This window comes from Lacerta agilis, chromosome 5, assembly GCF_009819535.1.
Source record: "Lacerta agilis isolate rLacAgi1 chromosome 5, rLacAgi1.pri, whole genome shotgun sequence".
Classification (NCBI taxonomy): Eukaryota; Metazoa; Chordata; class Lepidosauria; order Squamata; family Lacertidae; genus Lacerta; species Lacerta agilis.
In genome coordinates this window covers 32,259,431-32,282,008 of record NC_046316.1, presented here as the reverse complement: position 1 = coordinate 32,282,008, position 22,578 = coordinate 32,259,431, and the positions used below count along the sequence as shown (strand labels likewise).

General features: G+C 43.7%; 1 protein-coding gene across 1 annotated transcript; it reads right to left on the bottom strand.

Annotated features, from left to right (window-relative positions):
• Nucleotides 1-8,684: 8,684 nt before the first annotated feature.
• LOC117046262 (lysosomal acid lipase/cholesteryl ester hydrolase-like) lies at nt 8,685-18,941 on the bottom strand. The gene is made up of 10 exons (XM_033148062.1): nt 18,916-18,941; nt 17,273-17,384; nt 16,276-16,393; nt 15,187-15,385; nt 14,620-14,729; nt 13,149-13,288; nt 12,405-12,554; nt 10,655-10,726; nt 10,337-10,402; nt 8,685-8,918 (listed from the first exon to the last, which is right to left on the bottom strand). The coding sequence occupies exons 1-10, from the start codon at nt 18,939-18,941 to the stop codon at nt 8,685-8,687; spliced, it is 1,227 nt and encodes a 408-aa protein (XP_033003953.1).
• Nucleotides 18,942-22,578: the final 3,637 nt, after the last annotated feature.

Below are 22,578 nucleotides of genomic sequence, written 5' to 3'. Positions count from 1 at the left end.
CTTATAGAGTTTTGCAGTTTCTGCTTCCAAGTGAAGGGCAGCCCCAGGTAAAGCACGCTGAAGAAATTAAATCTGGAAGTTATCAATCTGTGGCTCACTGTTGCCAACCTCTCTCTCTCTCAAAGAGCAGCCACAGCTGGCATACTAGTCAAAGTTGGCAAAAGGGACTCCTAGACACTGGAGAAACCGGCAGTGCACCATTCATACATGCACATGCACTAATATTGTGTGGCTGGTTCTGAATGTTCAGGTCATCTTTATAAAGACCATGGCACAAGGTGGAAATGCTCTGGTGGAAGGAAACAGCAGAGGGACATTTTGCCACATGAAGCCGCATAGTGACAGGCTACAAATTCATATAAACAAATTAATATTCATTTTCCTAAACATTGCACATTAAACCAGTTAGCTCTTGTTTGTGTATGCATAGTAAGAATTGTGTTGCAAATTATACAATATAGTTAACAACTGCCAGCCCTACTGCATCCAGGGTTGTTTTTTCCCCATTTCTAGTTCCCATAGCTGCTTACGAAACATGAAAACATATGGAATTCTCTGCACGACACAAGAAGTGAGAACAGAGTCAGCGCAGATCACATTCTCTATTTGCACTTGTTTTTAATCTTTGGAGCAACCTTTGTTTTAAGTTGGGGGTGCTTAACTTCTGGCTCTCTAGACAATTCCCATCCTTGCTGACCATTAGCCTTGGTTGGCCATGAGTTCCCCACCCCTGCTTAAACTTTCTTTCAAAAAATATTAACAACTACACCATACCTTGCTATTACTTACTGAAACCCTTGAAATGAAGCCAAACATAAAGCAAAAATAGAGTCAAGGAACATATTACCAACCAGAGTCCTCTTTCTGTGTTTCATCAGGAGCAGGATTTTTGAATGAGTGCTGCAGCATATAATATTTTCGGTGCCTTCTTTAGCTATTAGACTTGACTGACAGAGCATTTTATGTTTTGCTGGGAACACCCAATTAATATGTACATCAGATGTTAAGGAAATAAATGCACATGACAGGTGATGTGTTGTAATGCACTTGGCAACTCACAGTCATGGCAGAGGGAATGCATCCATAAGGCAGCTGTGGAATCTGGGGCCAATCCACTGTATGGAGGATAGCGAGCAATGGGATTTTGTGCCTTGAAAAGGACATGATGCAAATCTGTGCTTCCCCGAATTACTAATATTCTGCACAAATGTGCATATAGTGTAGAGCCAACGTTTTGGAAATGAATTCTGAAGAGACGACCCACGCCGTTAAAGTGATCTGCTTAATAAATGATTTCTTGTCATGCCTCTGCCATTAGCCTTTTAGCAACCCTTAAGTTTTATGCCACAGTTCCTTTGTCATTACCACATGTACACATGTCATTACCACATGTACACATGTCATTACCACATGTACCACATGTCAGATACATATGCTTCAGCCAGGGGCAAACTTTGGTCTTTGAAATTTCACTGGCACCCTGTATGAGACCAAAACTTGGTACCCCCCTCACCTTCCGTTCTGTGTGCACGCTGCATCATAGTTGTGGCACCCTGCGGGACCCCTCTTGGTTCAGCACCCAGTTTGGGGGGAATTGGTCATGCTGTCCTTTCTATTTCTCTATTGATCTCTTCATCAGATCCAATGGTTTTCATTTCAACAGCACCCATATATTGGTAACACCCAGCTTTACCAAAACATCCCTTCTCCATTCTGTCCTGTGGCTCCTGCTGCTTGCAGCCACATTACTGCTTGGATGTGTCACGGGGTTGCACAGGTGAGCCTGGTCATTTACTACTTAAACTACAGATACCTGTTCCTCCTCTGTCCTTCTGCTGTCATGCCTCAGTGTTCTATCTTGAATGAGAGACATCCTTAGATTCTTATCTGAGCTTTGTGTTTGCTCATACTCCTTAGCCCTTTTCAGTCATTCCTCTTGCACGTGTGAGTCAAAAGTGCATATTTAGGCCCTGCCCCCAACATTGCCACAAGACCATAATAATAACCGTGTTGACCAGCAAAACTTAACTGTGACCATCCAGTAAGCAGAAAGCAGACCTCACACATAACAATAAAATCTCTTTCAAGCTACCGGTACATTTATTATCCTTGAAGTACATAGATAGAGATGTGCTATTCCCCAAATGAAGGCTGTGTATTCTTTACTTCAAACGTACCTTACGGAACTGAACAGTAAACTAGAAGAAACAGATATTATCAGAATCAACAAACAAGTCCATTTCACCATGCCATATAGTTGTTGGTATGCACATTTTTTCTATGTCACACGAGGGAGGCTCAGTCTTAAAAAAGGGAAAGGAAATGGAGGTATTTGCAAAGCAGACCCACTGAAATGAGTGAATATGGCTATGTTAGGGGTATTCAATGGTCTACTGTGAGCAAAATTTACTTGAATACAACCCCATAGAGAGACAGCATGGCCAGTACACTTTGGGCACATGAAGAGGGAAGGGAGATGCCCAACATTTTTAGTAAAAAAATATCTGAAGCAGTGGAAATATTTGCATGGTGGGTGACTTCACATGTGCTGTGCATTTCTGTATGCCATGTCCTTGGTTTGCTGCAGGCATAAGCACTTTGATTTCAGTCGTACCTTGGCTTTCAAACGGCTTAGCTCACGAACAACTTGGAACTCGAATGCTGCAAACCTAGAAGTAGATGTTCCAGTTTGTGAACTTTGCCTCAGAAGACAAACATCCGGCGTGGCTTCTAAAGCTTCCCATTGGCTGCAGGATGCTCCTGCAGCCAATCAGAAGCCGTGCCTTGGTTTTCAAATGTTTTGGAAGTCGAACGGACTTCTGGAACACATTCTGTTTGAAAACCAAGGTAAGACTGTAGTTCAGTGGTAGAGCACTTATTTTGAGGGCAGAGAGTCCCAGGTTCAGCCCTTGACCCTGATTGGTAAAACTGGGCCCAAAAGAGTCCCCTGTCTATTACTGCCAATCAGTGTAGACCAGTATTCTTCAACTTTTTCAGACCCAGGACCCATTTGTAACCCAAACATTAATTTGAGGCCCTATTTCTTAAACCATATACTGGCATGGTGGTAGTGTTCCCCTTGCAACCTACCTCGGACCAGGCCACCAGTTGAAGACCAGTGGTGCAGACAATACTGAGTGACTGGGAGTGGCCGCCGGGACCACATAACACCGGTCCTGAGAGATCTGCATTGGCTCCCAGTATGTTTCCGAGCACAATTCAAAGTGTTGGTGCTGACCTTTAAAGCCCTAAACGGCCTCGGTCCTGTATACCTGAAGGAGCATCTCCACCCCCATCATTCAGCCCGGACACCGAGATCCAGCACCGAGGGCCTTCTGGCGGTTCCCTCACCGCGAGAAGCAAAGCTACAGGGAACCAGACAGAGGGCCTTTTCGGTAGTGGCGCCCGCCCTGTGGAACGCCCTCCCATCAGGAGTTAGAGAGATAAACAACTACCTGTCATTTAGAAAATACCTGAAGGCAGCCCTGTTTAGGGAAGTTTTTAATTTGTGACTCTGTATTGTATTTTGGTATTTGTTGGAGGCCGCCCAGATTGGCTGGGGAGACCCAGCCAGATGGGCGGGGTATAAATAATAAATTATTATTATTATTATTATTATTATTATTATTATTATTCAGTTCTCCACATTTCCACATCTGGTTTTTATTTTTTCTTAAAGGCCTTTGTGAAAATTCATCAGCATCTTAGTGCTCCATTCTCCTAATGGACGCTTTAAAAGTGTACTGTGTAATATAATGTTTTTGCAAAGCAGTTTCACCTAATAGAATGTGCTTGTACACTATTTTCACTAACAGATGCATTATTATTTTACACATTATTTGACTGGATTAATGTACAGATTGGAATCTGGTTACCTGACAGCTTTTAGAATGACACCTCTCTTGTTCTCTCATAATGGCAATGATGCCCACTTGATGTTCTTGTTATCTTCTTATGTTCCTGGAAACCCCAAGGCACCTTTTTCTGTAAGCATGGGATGGAGGGGAAGCTGCCTACCATGTATCTAACCAATGATACTTTTAAAGAAAATAAGAAGAGCCCTGCTGGACCCAGCCAAGGGCACATCTAGTTCAGAAGTAGAGAGTGACAAAGAAATAGATGTATATATTTCTGCATTTTTTAAGATAAAAAAAAATCCAAGTCAAATCTTGGGGCCTGTGCACACTCCTACTATCCATACCACCTTGAACTCATTGGACAAATTGCACAATATAATTGGACTAAATAAAATAACAATGAGCTGTATTTCAAAAGCTGCATCTCCTACTTCTTGGTCCAGTTTTTCTTCTTCTCCTTCAGAATATACAGCCCCATGAGTCACACTGGCAAACACAATCATCTGCCAGATTTTCATTCTTTGTTTAAAAGCGTCTCTCTCTTTTTGGCTATATAAACCTATTCAATACAATTATTTTTATTTATTTATTTTTAAAAAAACATTTACCATCTTGCCACCTGACTCAGTTATGCTACAGGCTTATCAAATTTATTTATTCATTATGCAGAAGTTCCTCGTTTCAGATGGTGGTAATCATCTGGGAAACAATACCTGGTTGTGTGTGTGTGTGTGTGTGTGTGTGTGTGTGTGTGTGCCGTGATTAGGTGTAATATTTACTCCTCTAGGGGATTTGAGTGAATTAATTATTTTTGCCTGTGGACAGCTGTTCCCCCCCCCATGAAAACACTGTACAAATACTTATCATCATCATCATTTCTAAGATGAGCATACTAAGCCCAGGGGCATAGCCAGGCTCTTTGCTGCAGGGCAGAACCACAGTTAGTTAAGTATTTTGTATTGATTTTCTTGATTTGGCTATGCCCATGACTAAGCCCCAATTTAGCAAGGGTAGTTTTTGCACAAAGAAATTGACCCCTGCGCATGGATCCATCAAGCTTTCATGAGTGTATGTGTGGGACCACTGGGCAAACATCAGCAGAGACACATATCAGCAGACACTGTCAATGCCAATCAGATGTGAGCAGGGCTGTACTGATTTGTGACACATCCTCAGCTCAAAGGGGATAAACATCACCTTAAAGTGACAACTTTGTTTTGTGGGAGTTCTTCACTCACCCAGTTCTTTTTTCCTTATTATAAAGGCCATGAGCAAGTAACAAGTAATAGCCAAATTGCTTTGACTGTTCATATTTGATTAACTGTATTTTCACAAGCATCACTGTAAGCAAGTATAAGAAAGACAGTAGCTGCTGTCTTTTTACAGAAGATCCAGTGCTAAAACACAGCAGAAATAATTTCTTTCATTGCTGCAGCACTGTAATAGTGGGGGTAAACTGTTGAATTTCTGCCTAGCACAAAGTAGGTAATGGCACAGGATAATGCTTTAGTTGGTATTCCTGACTCCTCTTTCTGTTCCTGCTCCACATCCCTGCTTGCTACTTTTTTGCTCTCTCCCAGTTCCATAGTTCTCTCATTTTCCTCTTCCTTGCATCCATTTTCTTTGGCCGTTTTGGGCCTATAGCCCTTTGAGGCCTCTGGAGGTTTCATTGCAGTGGGGTGTAAGTTTTGGAACGGGGTGAAATATGATGGAAGGGGCTTTTGCCCAGGAGGAGAGCTGCTTGAGAGGATGGAACTTTCTGCAGACTGATCAAATCAGACACTGGGAATTCAGGTCACCCATGCAGGATCTCCCCGAAACCAGCAGCAATTCCTCTGCAGCCACGGATGTCATGGGGGACCCAGAGGTTTTGAGAAAGTGGGGAGAGGGGCTACTCCTGCCTACCCCAACCCCCCAGGATGCTGCCATTTGCCCCTGAGTGACTAATGACTGGGACTACCTGAAGCCCCCAGAGCCCCCTGTTTCCCACAGACCCATAAGGGCCCCAGCAGCCCAGCAGAAGCCAGGTCTGTTCTCATAAGTACCTGTGCTCCACCTGTGGTGGTGAGTCACACAGAAGGAGAAGGAGGGCCCTCTCCTTGCTCCTCTGGGTCAACCTCATAACTCAGCGGCTCCTCGTCCTCTCCTAAGTGCAGGGCAAAATTGCCAGCACAAGAGTCTCAGGGTGCTAAGCATGGGAGAAAGGAGCTCTGGCAGAGGGGACCCGGGAAAGCAGGGACCCTCTCCCCTCCCAGAGCAGCCAGCTCAGAGGACACCTCAAGCTCTCACTATCCTCTCCTCAATATCCAGGTTTGCTTCCACCCCTTGTTGTTCAGTCGTTCAATCGTGTCCGACTCTTCATGACCCCATGGACCAGAGCACGCCAGGCACCCCTATCCTCCACTGCCTCACGCAGTTTGGCCAAACTCATGCCATTGCCCAACCTGCCCAGGCCTACCCACCCACTGCCAGCTGCCTGACCTTTTTGAAAGGGATGTTGCAAGGCAGACACTTCACCCTGGTGCGCGGTATGAAGTCACTTCCTGTTCTGTTAAGTTGTTCATTTTGGGCTATGCAGTTACTTGCTTAAGTATGAATTGAGCTGCTGAGGGGGTTGCTGTGCCTACCAGGTGTAAAACCTCTCAAAGGTTTGTGGAGAGGAGGGCAATGACAACCACTCAGGATCCCCTTCCTCACTACAGAGAAGGGTAACTACCAACATTCTCTCCTTCCCAAGTCGTTGTTTCCTCACAGGTGTTGTGGTAACATGGCGGCAGACCTTTTCACTGGTGGTACCATTGTTGTGGAATACCCTCCCTCAGGTTTACCATGCTTTTGGTAAGCTATTGGTAAGTTGAAATCTGGGGCTCCAGATGAAACCCAACTCTATTTCTCTATGTTACTGGAAGTGGATCAAATTGTGCAAATGTTGGAGTGATTTCTGGTGTGGCAATGATTAAGCCGGATGGTGGCTTAATCAGAATATTGACAAGATGTACTGTACTTTATCATTGCATAATCACATCAGATACAACTTATTCCAATTCTAAAGGAGGCTTCACTATCCCTTATCACACATGGTGGGGCAGAGCCACCCTCCCTATGAGGTGGGAGTCCTCATAGGGGAGCTGGTCCTGAAGGAAGAACTGTGAGGGGAGAGACTTCGTCAGGCAAGACCTCCTTCCTTGCTCCACCCTCCACCCTTTGCTTCTCAATTTTTATTGTATTATTTTATGTACTGTAGCTTGTCATTGTTTTATTGATTATAGTTTAGATTATAGGAGGGGCCCAATCACCGTGCACCCCATTTCCTGCTCCCTATTTGCTTTCTCCTGCCCCAGGAGGGCATGCTGACCCTGGAGACCTCTGGATGACTCTGGAGCCTTTGGACATAAGTTTTGCTGAAAAGTACCAAGTACCGTCAGTGGCGAAAGCCGCGCCTGTTCCAGTGGTTGGGTTGGATGGCACTCCCCTCGCTTCTGGCCCCATTACCCGGGAAACCTGCCTGCTGGCCATGTTAGTGGCGCCCCAACACCAGGAACTGTTAGACTTTGACCTGGTACAGACGCCTCATTTCCCGGTGGTCCTGGGTAGCCCCTGGCTGGTCCAGCATGATCCCGCCATTTCTTGGGCACAGTGGATGCTGTCTTTTTCGTCGTCCTTCTGCCGTGACATCTGTGCTCAACCCGCCATTGCCACTGTTTTGGGGGGGGGGAATACAGGATAGGCCTCAGCTCTTTCCTTGGGGTGTGCAGGTACCTTGTCATCCCTCCTCCAACCCTCCCTTTCTCATTTTGTAGCAGTTGCCAAAGAGGGTTTCTAGATGGTCCGTTTCAGAATCATTCCAGGCCTGTGGTTGGTCTGGTCAGTCTGAAAGGCCTGCCAAAGAAAGGGAGGTATCAAATTATAATACCAAATTGTAATTATTTTGTTGACTCCCTGCATGCTAGAATTGATGATTTGATAAGTTACTTATACTCTGTATTCCAAAAACTTTATATATATTCCAATGACACACCAGTCATAATAACAAACCCTTATACCGCAGCTGCAATTTTAATGACTGCCATTCACATTAACACATCAAATAATTTACAGTCCTTCAGGTGAAGCCTTCAGGCTCTCTCTTTGCTCTTCTTGTGTGTGGCTATTTGTTCTGCCAAATGCAGCTGTTCTTTTCAAGGATATCAGGGCAAATAAACAAAGCAGGTGGAAGATGAATCAAAGTACCTTTATTGAAGAAAACAAAGCATATATACCTAAATCAACATGTCCTCAATCTGCTCAAATGGGTAGCAAGGACATACAGACTCACAGTACCCTCACCCTGGGTCCGTGACAAGGCTCTCTCTCCCATCCCAAATGCCTGCCTTTTATAGAGAGCTTGATCTTAATTAGCAACATCTGTGGTCAAACATCCAAGCTCTCTTTCCTTAAATAAACATCCACACAGAAGCTAAGTTTGGGGCGCGGCTCGGATATGGGGAGAACTCCAAGACATGCCACTCTATCTCCTTGTGACAATATCTTCCAGATTGTTTCCCATACACTATTATTCTGTCCTTGTACTGTATTATGTCTATCTTTTGTCAGTTGTTGCTGTTCTCCATCATACCTTGGGCGGAGCTACTATTCTGTTGCTGTTTCTTAAGTTCTCCATTGCAACGTTTCAAGCTTCATTGTTTTGCAACTCAAGCAAACTCTGGGTTTCAGTGGCCTAGAAGGGCTCTCCACATTAGCAGGGCACAGGGTTTGTTGTGACAGGTGTAAAATAAAGACTGGTTAATAAAAGATAGTGAATTAAATCTATTATACCAAAATGTCGATTTACAGAGACTTCCCCATCCACTCTATGATTTTGGAATACAACAGTTTGGGGGCATTGAGGCCATACATGAAATCCCAGTGGTTCCAGTATGAAATATTTTCGTAGTAAACTAGGTTAGAGATGCGAGGAAGTAGGACGGCTATATTTCCTGGGCTTGCAATCAAGTCATTTCCAGCAGACCACACTGCAGTTGGTACACTCATGTCTTCTATTTTATACAAAGGTGGAACACTCTGAAGAGTAAAAGACAGAGGATCATTAAACACCCACAAACACCCACATGTTCTTCATGACAGCACCTTGACAAAATTCAGACTACCTATGGGCTGTTCACCGGTTTATATGGAGGATGGATTTTCCTTCTTCCTAACTAGGACACTCATGGACTGCTAGTATGCTTTAAATAGGGATGAGTGAATCCACTGAGGCTCTCCTCAGATTAGCTGCAGTCTCCCCCCCCCATTTTGCACCCAAAACCCATATAAAAATACAATTGTATCTCTGTCCTCTGTAGAAATGATTTTAACCGCTTTTAGAATTTGTGGTTTATATAATTGCAAAAAAGTGAATTAATAAAACCCCAAACCAATGGTGGGGGGAAACCCTGAGGCAATCTGAGTGGCAGTACAAGCTCCCCTGAAGAGCTATCCCTGTGGTCTGTGGCCCATCATGCAGCTAGAATGATGATGGGAGGAGAGTTCTCATTTCTTTGCTGCCAGCACCATGTCACCTGTGTGGGAATGGAGGAGTGTTTGAGGTCGTGGAAATGGCTCTAGGGCCCTTCCAAGCACTTTGAGATTGAGTTGAGAGAGGAAAGGGAGTTTGGGAGTTGGGAGATTCACTCCACGTTTTGAGGAGGTGGTAGAGTGCCTGCTTTGCATGCAGAAACCCCTGCCTGAAATCCTGGAGAGCTGCTGCCTCAGTGTTACACAACTCTGAGCTACATGGACCAGCAGTCTGACTCGCTGAAAGGCCACTTCCTGTGGGGGCCTCTCTTACTGCAGAGTTTGTTTCCAAGCCAGGCTTCTTATATCACCCCTGTTTATATTAAACATAAATATAAAACTCAGGATCGGAACTGTCGTATTTGGACTAACTAAGAATATTGGAGCTGCACAAAATAAGAATACCAATCCCTGAAATCCAGAACACAGATTGTTTAATTTGGTATAGGATAATCATTTTTTTAAAAAAAAACATATTGTGGAATGTGGTGTAATTAATACCTAGTCTATGGTAAGTGATACTGAGTTTGCACTCTTCTTTAAGGGATTAAAAGCTTGTCTTCCACATCACATTCATTTAGTCTAGGATTCCTGACCCCACAATGGCCAACTGGTTATCCCCACAAACCAGCTGCTGTGGTCTCTCCATAGTAATTATGTAATAAGAGACATTCTGCTTCTGAACATGAAGAGTAGTAGACAAGCTAGTCCTAATCTGAGTAAACCTATTGAAGCTACACATGGCTAACTCAAGTTCGTCCATTTCAATGGGTCTACACTGAATAGATCTTAGTTGGATACAACCCATTTGATGGTTGTTATGAGAATATGACAGGGAGGAGGAGAACCATGTATGAGCTCTGTGGAGGAAAAATGGAATACATATAAATAAGTGAAGAAACACCATAAAAATTGTTCTCTCTTACCTGGTTATATCTTGCCTCATTATCATTCCCGTAGTCAAAATATCTGAATAACCCCGAATCTTGTATCTATCAAAATAATAGGAAAGCCACAGAATTAAATAATGCATTATACATATTACTGAACATTTTGAAAATTCTGCCACTGCTGGTATTATCAGCAGACAGCTTGTTAAGCACACTAACAGTTCCAGTATCTTTGGTGGAAGCTCTAACAGTTAAGTGTTATATGCAATCAATATGAGTTTGCAATTTTTGACAGACCATAGAAACACAGAACCCTCTTGACCACCACATCTGCTTAAAAGTACACAACTCTACCTGTCTCCAGTGCAGTAAATTTTTAGATGATGTTGAATCTGGATAACGAGCTGTATACACATCTGCACGGCTCTGTGAGAAACATTTGATTTGAAAAGCAAACACAGTTTATTTATTTATCTTTAAAAAACAATAATCTGAGGAACAAGCAAAGGCAACTACATCTGTAACTATTTAGTTTAGAAATAAGGTGAGTAGGATAGCATGACTGGAGTGCCTGGCGTGCTCTGATCCATGGAGTCATGAAGAGTCAGACACAACTAAACAACTATACAACTACAAGGATATCATACAACATGGATAGGCAAACTAAGGCCCTGGGGCCGGATCCAGCCGGCGGACGTTCCGGGAACCAGCATGTTTTTTACATGAGTAGAATGTGTGCTTTTATTTAAAAGGCATCTCTGGGTTATTTGTGGGGCATAGGAATTCATTCAATTACCCCCCAAAAATATAGTCCGGCCCCCCACAAGGTCTGAGGGACAGTGGACTGGCCCCCTGCTGAAAATGTTTGCCGACCCCTGGCATGCAATTATGCATGGTGCAGAGGGAGAGGGAGGGGTTTTCACCCTCTTGTATTCCAAGAACCTGAGGCCACCCAGTGAAGCTTTTGGTTGGCCGATTCAGGACAGACAGAGCAAATTATCTTTGCTACCCAGTGCATAGCTCAACTGGGAATTCACTTCTGCAAGATGCAATGCTGGCTATGAAAGGCATTGAGAAAAACATAATGGAAGACAGATCAGTCAGTGGCTGCTTGTCATGATGGCTACGCAATCAAGGCAATGTCCAACCTCAATGCTGTGCTTTTGAAAATATTAAAATCATTTGTATTTGGCTTTTTATGATTTATTGTAATTTGGAATGTTTTAATGTGGTTTTAATTGGTTTAAAATAGAAAATCTAATAAATGTTACTAAGAAGAAGAAGAAGAAGAAGAAGAAGAAGAAGAAGCAGCATAGGTTTGTTGCGTTGAAACACATTCTAATATGAAATCATATCATGTGCGATCTGCACATATGCAAACATGCCAACCCACTAAGGCTTCAATGCTGTGCACATTTTTCTAGAGACTATGTTCCATTGAACTCGGTGAGACTTGCTTCTGAGTAGGCCTGTATAGGATTGTGGTGTAATGGTGCAATTCTAGGCATATGTACTCAGGAGTAAGTCCTCTTACAATTCAAAGTGTTGGTGCTGACATTTAAACCTCTAAACGGCCTCTGCCCAGTATACCTGAAGGAGCGTCTCCAGCCCCATCGTTCTCCCCGGACACTGAGGTTCAGCTCTGAGGGCCTTCTGGCGGATTCCTCACTGCGAGAAGCAAAGTTACAGGGAACCAAGCAGAGGGCCTTCTCGGTGGTGGCACTCACCCTGTGGAATGCCATCCCATCAGATGTCAAGGAAATAAACAACTATCTGACTTTTAGAAGACATGTGGAGGCAGCCCTGTTTAGGGAAGTTTTTAATGTTTGATGTTTTATGCTGTTTTTAATATCCACCTGGAAACAACCCAGATGGGCAGGGTATAAGTAAATAATAATAATAATAATAATAATAATAATAATGTTCAATGGGACTTTTCCAGTGTGTAAAGCATTTTCAACTGACTCTAAGTGAGATTTCAATTTTCCATGGACTTTTTGCTCCCTTTGGAAGCTTTTTGCCTCAAAAAGGAAAGCTTGTGAAAATCAGAACATATAGCTAAACCGCTAATCAACTACTATGCCTTCTTCACACATCTACATACCATATTTAGATTTGTTGCATTGAATCCACCCGAAAGAGTGAAAATGACACACACACATAATTTCTGCATAAAAGATGGGCGGCATATTTTGCGCAGAAAGTCTCTCACAGGCTTGCGAGACAACACAAATTCTCCTCTGGCAAGTGGGCTCTGAAAAGATATAAAGACCTTACATATAATGAAGCTTTCTAAAAGTGGCAAAACAAGCTACATGCCTCTAGGGATTACCTTGTCCCTGGTTGCACCCCCTAAAAAGGTTTAAATCGGAGACCAGGAGGAGGCAACCATGTGGTGATCCTGCCCTCGGTGTCTCTGAATGTGCCAGATGCACCTGCTCCATCTCCAACCATCCCACAACCATTGATAACACCGAGATCCAGTTACAGGAAGGCTTGTAAGGCTGTCCCATCAAATCTACTTGCAATTCCCCTTCAGACCTTGTAGTTCATTGCAGGAAGGTTAGGGGTGTGGACAGTGGCAAAGCTGCATGCTCCGACACCGGGGCAGAGAGCAGGCGGCGGCGTGGCTGGCGCAGATCCTGGGGGTGTGGCATGTTGCCTGAGGGGGGCGTGTTGTGCGTCCCAGGGGGGTGGCGCCCGGTGTGGTGTAGAGCATGTGACGTGTGTCTGGGGGCCGGCCACGATGGTACCCCTCCCCAATGTTGCCGGGGGCGGTGCGCTCCACCCCACCCCACCCCCTGTTCCTCCGCCAGTGGGTGTGGATAGTCACAAAATAGTGATTCACCTTGTATGAGTATTCAGGAAATATGGAGCTCAGTTTCAAAAAAGGGCATGTTGAATACTGAAGAGAGATTAAAGGAGCCAGGGCAAAAAACATGTTGACTTTCTGAGAGAGTTCTGGTATGACTGAAAATGCGATGAAACCTAAAGGGGAGAGGAGGGCAAATGAGAAAAACACAGTGGGCATTTAGAGCTGCTGATAACCATATGTTAAGAAATTCATTCACCAGTTGAAAGGGTACTCCCTGCAGAGGCAGACTTAGAGTAGCATAACCAGCTTGGTCGCACTAGGTGCAGATCCTTGGGGGCGCTGCTACAATGATTAAGGGCACTGAATTTTGGCGTCTCACAGGGTGCCACTGAAATTTGAGACCCCAAGATGCACCTCTGCTCCCTGGCCCTATAGCAGGGGAGAACCTGTCGTCCCCCTGATGTTGCCGCAACACAACTCCCATCATCCCTGACTGAGGCTGATGGGAGTTGGAGTCCAACAGCGTCTAGAGGGCCAGAGGTTCCCTTTATATACCTTATATGGACACTGGAGCTTCTGTTAGGAAATTAAGGGGCAGTGAGGAGTGGGGAAACCCAACCATCACCCCTCCTTGCTTTAGGTTGAAGCCAGTTGCCAATAAGGTAAGGCAATGTAGGTGATTCTTTAAAAGTTTCTCTTTTACAGATATACTCATTAGGTGACTGAACAGATTTAGAATGAACTCTGCCCCTGGAACTACCCAAAACTACACAAAAACATCCATGTACCCAGTGCTATTTTTCTAGGGGGAAAGGTGACCGAACTCACCCTGAGTTCTCTTATAATGGCAATGACACCCACCTGAGAGGTGCTGGAACTGAGTTCCTGTGAGTTCCGGCTGAGAAAAAAGCCCTGCTCATACCTATTCTAGACTTCACCTTCAGGTCATATAGGCATTTTTTTAATTTTAGACTTGGTATCACTACACAGCAACTGCAATATAATCTAAGGTAAATGGGAAACGCACTGAGGTCTGCTTCCCTTGTTACTACAAAGCTCTAAAATGGACCTCACACTTGGAAGGTCTGGACCACAGATTTGTGTGCAGCAGGGCCAGAGTTGTCATGATAACTGTGGGACTTATTGTAAGGCTTCATTCTGTGACATCAAAGGTTCTTTTCATTCCCACTGAATAGCTGATGGCTGCAGGCCAGGGGGACCCAGAAGGCCAATTGAAAACTGGATCCCTGGTCTACTAGAAACCATATCCACCTGACATTCCCTGAAGAGTCCAGTGTAACCTATAGGTGAGTCAAGCAAGATCGTGAAGGGAATGCAGGGAAATCAGTGCTGACAGATTCACAAATCATTGCCAGTATTGGGGGCGAGACTTGAATCCTTACAGCTGGCTCTAGGATCCAGAGTAGCAGACCCTAGGACAATTTTTCGGAAAGAGAGAGAACAAGAGAAAGAGACAAAAATGGACCAGTCCACTTTAGCATACCAATGGTAGCGCCTTGAGAGTGGCCTACGTAATACAGTTGCTTCTGCCCAGTTTTCTTCAGAATGAAGTTGATCATTGCTGGAAGATCATAGATGGCCATTTCATGGAAACTGAAGCAAAGGTTTCAAAGTTATTGCCGAATTAATGACATCTATTCCTCTGAACTCCCAGATGTTTCACCCAGAGTTGTCTTCTGCAAAGTTTTGCTAGAAATGTTAGTAAAGAACCAGATGGTGGAGCCACCATCTCTACACTCCACTTTAATTTTGCAGGGGTGGCTTCCAGCAACAGAACATCACTAAACATCACCCCCTTTTTTCCACTTCACACCTGAATCTCATGAGGAACCATCACACATAAAAGCAAGCTGGAGGATGTGAAGATGTTCAGTTTGTAGACCTCTACTTCTTTCCACACATTCTGGAATCATGCAGGTAATGTCGTCTGAGTGAATAATAGGTTTTTGCAAATTTCATGAAAATTAATTATCTTCATAATTTTATTGTTAATGTGTGTGATAATACTGTCAATTGGTATAATATTTTTACTTTTTTCTATCCAAACTACCTGAAATCCCAAAATTCATCTTGGTCAGCTGTAAAATGCTCGTTTCTCTGAGACCAGCTCGTTCCTCTGCTGTTCCCCATCCAAACATCATAGCCGGCGTCTGCTAATATGAATCCAAAGCTGTTGTTGGCCATATTTTTGACCCAGAAGCTAGCTTCTGCAAGTATTCCATGTTGCAGTAACACAACAGGCTTGGGACCTAGTTTAGAAAAGAAATTTTTAAAACAAATCAGATGAGAATTTCCATGCCATGATAACAAACATGATTTTAAGAAATATCTCTCATGTTCAGAAACCATTGTTTATATTTCAATACATTGTTTATATTTCCAATACATTTGTTAGGCACATGGATCGGAGCCTTGACTGTAGAAGATACTTCTTTAAGCCCTATTCAAGCATTCAAAAGAATATGTGAACACTGAATCGGGGTGTGTGCAGCCAACCGCCCTGCTCCCAAAGTCCCGACATGCACTGGGCATGCGCATCCCACCACTGACATTCTTGGAAGCTTTGAAGCGACCTTGAAAGCATGCTCTGCTCAGTACCTTTCCATGTGCTTCTATGGGGATGCTTCCATGTGATTCTGACCAAGCAGGCTGGTTCTCACTTACAGAGAGGCTTGGAACTACATTCAACTGAGAGCACTTAGAAGCCCCCTTCAGGCCTTCCTGCTCAACAGTGGCAGATTTTAGACTTCTAAATTTCAGTGGTGCCTCCTGCCTCTCTCTTTCTGTTGTTCATCATAGCTGCAGCACCCCCTGCAGCACCATTTTGGCTTGGCACCCACTGCGGGCAAACCTGTGTCACCCCCCTAAATCGGCCTTTGACACCAGGAGTGGAGCGGGTTTTCCTGCCCTTCTGCTCCTCCAGTTTAAGCCCACCTGTGATTCTGAATGCTTCAGTGGAGCTCTAGGGGTCATGTAATGGCCTTCTGGGACCAATCGCTTCTGGGCTTGACTGAGGCTTTCATAGCTTAAGTAAAGCTTTCGTATTTACAAAACACTGCACTGGCATAGTGATTAAGGCTTTTCTCATACCACTTTCATAGACTTAGGATTTGTTAAAATATAAATATATACCAGATACCTCTGACTGTAAGATTTTTTCTTCCAAAGGGTATTCTGTTTATTGTCAAATAATAGCCATCATCTGTTAAGACTTCGTACTTTTCACTGGGGTATCCTTTGTAACAGATCAGCTCACTCTGAAAAAGAAATAAAATAAATTGCTGAGATGTTTTAATTCATAATGTTTTAATCTGTCTGCCAGAGAGGAGACCACCTTGGGTGTGAGTCCTGGTAGACCTGCTCCGTACCACTCAAGTGTCCAGATTTAACAAGGACATCCTGGATTGACAAGAAGTCGCCCTAGCTTCTGTTCCCAATTTCAGATGTCTTATTTTGGCTCCTGCATTCTGGCACAGCCAGTAAGTGAATAGTGTTGTTATATGGTTTAGTCACCAGATGGTACTGGAGTTTCTTGTGTCTTTTCTTGTTTAAGAGACACAGTGTGAGTGTTTGAGCTTTCAGCGGTGCGTCCTGCGTCACAGGGTGAAGTTTCACACATCCAGGTATTATGTATGGGCATCTGTGTAACATGAAACTCTGTATATTAGTCTGTTGTCTGTCTTCGGCCGAAATGGCAGCACTTTCGCCTGGCTGAAGGTATATTTTACTGCTCTTCATAAATCTTTCGTTCAATGAGCTGGGAGTTGCAGGTGGTCATCGAGGTTTTTTCATCTCATGATTCTGCTGGATGCGTCGTAAACCAGAAGGGTTAATGCCACACACAATAAACTGTGGTCTTTACACATTACTTCCACCAAGTGCACAAGATGCATATTTGTACACAAATATTTGAGCTGTATAGTCATAGTGGCCATGCAGGATGAGGCTCATGGGAACTGGAGCGTCAAAACAGCAGCTTCAGGGCACCTTGTTGGGTATCCCTGTCTATTCTAGACTAGGGGAAGCAAGACAGAAGGAACAAGTGCTGCTCTTCAGCTCCCTCAGATATGCATTCCAGGCCCATCTCATGCCTGCATCTGAAATAACATTTATAAAAAAAAGATTTTGTAGCTTACGACATTCATGTGAACTTCAGGATTTGCATCTCTTCTCCTCCTATTACATTCTTCTGAGCCTCCAGTTGCTTGTATTAGGCAAGCAATGGCAACAAGCCACCACATCTTCCGTCTATGTATTGTTTGTCAAGGTGTTGTGGAAGGGGAGAAAACAAGAAAGGGTGAGGAAAACCCACAGCTATCACTTCACAAGTAATGCTGACAAAATATATACACTTTAATAATTTATTCCAAAATATATGAACTGCTCTACATTCATAGAATACCTTAGTAGCATAGGAAAAAACCCACAAAAAACTTTTAAACCTTGTGCAAATAATAAAACAGTATTAAAAAGACAAAACCAACGTTGCAGAACCTGAACAGACTAATTTGGGGATAAAAGTTTTCAGCCAATGTCTAAATACTGCACCCAGGTTGTTGGTTTTTTTTCATTTCTAGTTCCCATAGCTGCTTACGAAACATTAAAACATATGGAGTTCCCTGCAAGACACAAGAAGTGAGAACAGAGTCAGCGCAGATCACATTCTCTATGTGCACTTGTTTTTAATCTTTGGAGCAACCTTTGTTTTAAGTTGGGGGTGCTTAACTTCTGGCTCTCTAGACAATTCCCATCCTTGCTGACCATTGGCCTTGGGTGGCCATGAGTTCCCCACCCCTGCTTAAACCTTCTTTCAAAAAATATTAACAAGTACACCATACCTTGCTAGTACTTAATGAAACCCTTGAAATGGAGCCAAACATAAAGCAAAAATAGAGTCAAGGAACATATTACCAGCCAGAGTCCTCTTGCTGTGTTTCAACAGGAGCAGGATTTTTGAATGAGTTCCGCAGCATATATTATTTTCAGTGCCTTCTTTAGCTATAAGACTTGACTGCCAGAGCATTTTATGTTTTGCTGGGAACACCCAATTAATATGTGCATCAGATGTTACGGAAATAAATGCACATGACAGGTGGTGTGTTGTAATGCACAGTCATGGCAGAGGGAATGCATCCACAAGGCAGCTGTGGAATCTGGGGCCAATCCACTGTATGGAGGATAGCGAGCAATGGGATTTTGTGCCTTGAAAAGGACATGATGCAAATCTGTGCTTCCCCGAATTACTAATATTCTGCACAAATGTGCATAAAGTGTAGAGCCAACATTTTGGAAATGAATTCTGAAGAGACGACCCACGCCGTTAAAGTGATCTGCTTAATAAATGATTTCTTGTCATGCCTCTGCCATTAGCCTTTTAGCAACTCTTAAGTTTTATGCCACAGTTACTTTGTCATTACCACATGTACACATGTCATTACCACATGTACCACATGTCAGATACATATGCTTCAGCCAGGGGCAAACTTTGGTCTTTGAAATTTTACTGGCACCCCGAATGAGACCAAAACTTGGTACCCTCTCACCTTCCGTTCTGTGTGCATGCTACACCATAGTTGTGGGACCCTGCGGGACCCCTCTTGGTTCAGCACCCAGTTTGGGGGGAATTGGTCATGCTGCCCTAAATCTGCCTCAGCTTCAGCCCAAGTTCATGTTTAATGTGCCATATTTATGGCACATTCATGACAGCACCATTTATTTGAAAGCCAATTCTCTTTGCAAATCAAATCCCTGCAAGTTAAGTTGAATGCATCATACCTACATCTTCACACTTTCCGGCAACACCATTGTCACATGTGTGTGCGCCCATGTCTAGCAGGCATAGCGCTGGTGTCAGGAGTGAACAGGCCATAAATCACACTGTGGGAGTTTAACACTTTGTTGGCAAAACACTATCCTCGCAGACTTGATGCAGCGTCAGGCCTAATTAACACAGCAACTCATTCCTGGTAGGTCTTGCCTCCACGAAGCAGTTGCTGAGACTAAAGGTCCCCTCCTCTCCAAGGCTTTACCCCTGCAATCATAGATTGTATCTGCATGGAGCCAATCTTTCCTCCACCCTTTTCATGCCTCTTCTGATTAGAGGAAACCGGGGGAGGGGGGCTTATGCAGCAGAAGGGGCGGACACCCATGAAAAGTCCTTCACCAGTCTCTGCTTCTTGGCTTCTTCCCTCCCTTACCTCAGCTTCTGCCTCTGATTCTGGACTTTTCTCTCCCCAGACTATCCCAGCTCACTTAGCCCTGTTACCCCTTATGACACCACCTCATCCCAGTCTTCTTCCTCTGACCACTCATCATTGTCCCACCATCCCTTCTCAGGCTCTGAGCTTTCTTTCCCAGCTGGTTCCTCCCACCATTCTTCTGTATCTCACCAGTCCAGGACAGCTGGCCAGGTAAGGAGTTAGCTCAAATACTTCGGTTACTCCAATGGTGCAGAGGCAGCAGCAGGTCCACCTCACCCCCCGTTGCTAATTTCATGCCATGTAACATTCTATAATTATAAACAAGAATACTGTTGCATATGCACAGGACTGCAAAGATCACTCTCTGTGTTCCCCTTCTCACCTCTTAACTCTCAATACATATCACTTAAGGCCATGCACTCTTGTAAAACCTGTCCTAACTGGTTTCTGAAGCAGGGTGTTTTAGTAAAATGAAGATCTCTGTGTGCTTGTGTAAATATCATGCAAAAGAATCTCATCCTAGATTGGCGCCCGCCCTGCGAAACGCCCTCCCGTCAGAGGCCAAGGAAACGAACAGCTATCTGACTTTTAGAAGACATCTGAAGGCAGCCCTGTTTAGGGAAGTTTTTAAAGTTTGATGTTTTATTGTGTTTTTAATATCCTGTTGCAAGCGGCCCAGAATGGCTGGGGAAAACCCAGCCAGAAGGGCGAGGTATAAATTATTGTTGTTGTTGTTGTTGTTGTTGTTGTTGTTGTTGTTGTTGTTGTTATTGTTATTATTATTATTATTATTATTGAGCAGCACAATCACTTTTGGATGGAGTTCCTCCAGGATCCATTTCCAAGTCCTTTCTATTTCTCTATTGATCACTTCATCAGATCCAATGGTTTTCATTTCAACAGCACCCATATATTGGCAACACCCAGCTTTATCAAAACATCACTTCTCCATTCTGTCCTGGTGCTCCTGGTGCTTGCAGCCACATTACTGCTTGGATGTTTCACGGGGTTGCCCAGGTGAGCCTGGTCATTTACTACTTAAACTACAGAAACCTGTTCCTCCTCTGTCCTTCCGCTGTCATGCCTCAGGGTTCTATCTTGATTGCTACCACTAAAATCACCAACGTCAGAGCATGTGAGAGCCATCCTTAGATTCTTATCTGAGCTTCCTGTTTGCTCATACTCCTTAGCCCTTTTCAGTCATTCCTCTTGCACGTGTGAGTCAAAAGTGCATGTTTAGGCCCTGCCCCCAACATTGCCACAAGACCATAATAATAACCGTGTTGACCAGCAAAACTTAACTGTGACCATCCAGTAAGCAGGAAGCAGACCTCACACATAACAATAAAAAATTTCCAAGCTACATTTATTATCCTTGAAGTACATAGATAGAGATGTGCCGTTCTTGTTCTCTCATAATGGCAACGATGCCCACTTGATGTTCTTCTTATCTTCTTATGTTCCTGGAATCCCCAAGGCACCTTTTTCTGTAAGCATGGGATGGAAGGGAAGCTGCCTACCGTGCATCTAACCAATGTTATTTTTCAGAAAATAAGAAGAGCCCTGCTGGACCCAGCCAAGGGCACATCTAGTTCAGAAGTAGAGAGTGACAAAGAAACAGATGGATTTTTTTTATTTAAAGAAAATGCAGAAATATATACAAGTCAAATCTTGGGGCCTGTGCACACTTCTACTATCCACACCACCTTGAACTCATTGGACAAATTGCACAATATAATTGGACTAAATAAAATAACAATGAGCTGTATTTCAAAAGCTGCATCTCCTACTTCTTGGTCCAGTTTTTCTTCTTCTCCTTCAGAATATACAGTCCCATGAGTCACACTGGCAAATACAATCATCTGCCAGATTTTCATTCTTTGTTTAAAAGCGTCTCTCTCTCTACTTATTTTTAAAAAACAGTTACTATTTTGCCGCCTGACTCAGTTATGCGACAGGCTTATCAAATTTATTTATTCATTATGCAGAAGTCTCTCATTTCAGGTGGTGGTAATCATCTGGGAAACAATAGCTGGTTGTGTGTGTTTGTGTGTGTGCCTTGATTAGGTGTAATATTTATTCCTCTAGGGGAATTGTGTGAATTAATTATTTTTGCCTGTGGACAGCTGTTTCGCCCCCCCCCCCCATGAAAACACTATACAAATACTTATCATCAACAACAACATCATCATCATCATTTCTACAGATGAGCATACTAAGCCCATGGTCATAGCCAGGCTTTATGTTGGGGGGCAGGGTTTATGTTGCGGGGGCAGAACCTCAGTTAGTTAAGTATTTTGTATTGATTTACTTGATTGGGGGGCAGCTGCCCCCCTCCCCCCGGCTATGCCCATGACTAAGCCCCAATTTAGCAAGGGTAGTTCTTGCACACAGAATTTGACCCCTGCGCATGGATACATCAAGCTTTCATGAGTGTAAGTGTGGGACCACTGGCACACATAAGCAGAGACACATATCAGCAGAGACTGTCAATGCCAATCAGATGTGAGCAGGGCGGTACTGATTTGTGACACATCCTCAGCTCAAAGGGGATAAACATCACCTTAAAGTGACAACTTTGTTTTGTGGTAGTTCTTCACTCACTCCTTATTATAAAGGCAATGAGCAAGTAACAAGTAATAGCCAAATTGCTTTGACTGCTCATATTTGATTATCTGTATTTTCACAGGTATCACTGTAAGCAAATATAAGAAAGACAGTAGCTGCTGCCATTTTACAGAAGATCCAGCACTAAAACACAGCAGACATAATTTCTTTCATTGTTGCAGCACTGTAATAGTGGGGGGGGGGGAGACTGTTGAATTTCAGCCTAGCACGAAGTAGGTAATGGCACAGGATAATACTTTAGCTGGTATTCCCACATTGCAGGAGGTTTGGACCAGAGGACTCTCAGGTTCTCTTCCAACTCTACAATTCTATGATTCTGGTATCAAGAAATAAATATGGAGTGATGGGTTCGAATTTGCACCATAATGAAATCAGATCCAAAGCCATCATCCGTCACCATCAACAGCAACAAAAGGAATCAACTCTTGATGTTTAAGTTTTGCAATGCAGAGGAAACATTGATTACACTCTACCTGGCCGCAGTGGGCTACTGATTTTACAGAAGAAGAATAAAGAGAGATTATGAAAAATCATCTGCTTGACTGTGGAGAAACACAGACATAGTATGGTTGCATGCAGCCCCCTGGATCCCAGTGTGGCTCCTGGTAGTTCAG

Excerpts from the sequence above, each read along its gene's own strand:
- LOC117046262 (XM_033148062.1), bottom strand. The coding sequence starts at position 18,941 with ATGGTGTTGCCGGAAAGTGTGAAGAT. Across the intron at positions 16,394-17,272 it reads CTGAAGTTCACATGAATGTC|AGTGAGCTGATCTGTTACAA; the intron begins GTAAGCTACAAA and ends TTTCTTTTTCAG. Across the intron at positions 10,727-12,404 it reads ATGCAACAAATCTAAATATG|AGCCGTGCAGATGTGTATAC; the intron begins GTATGTAGATGT and ends TGTTTCTCACAG.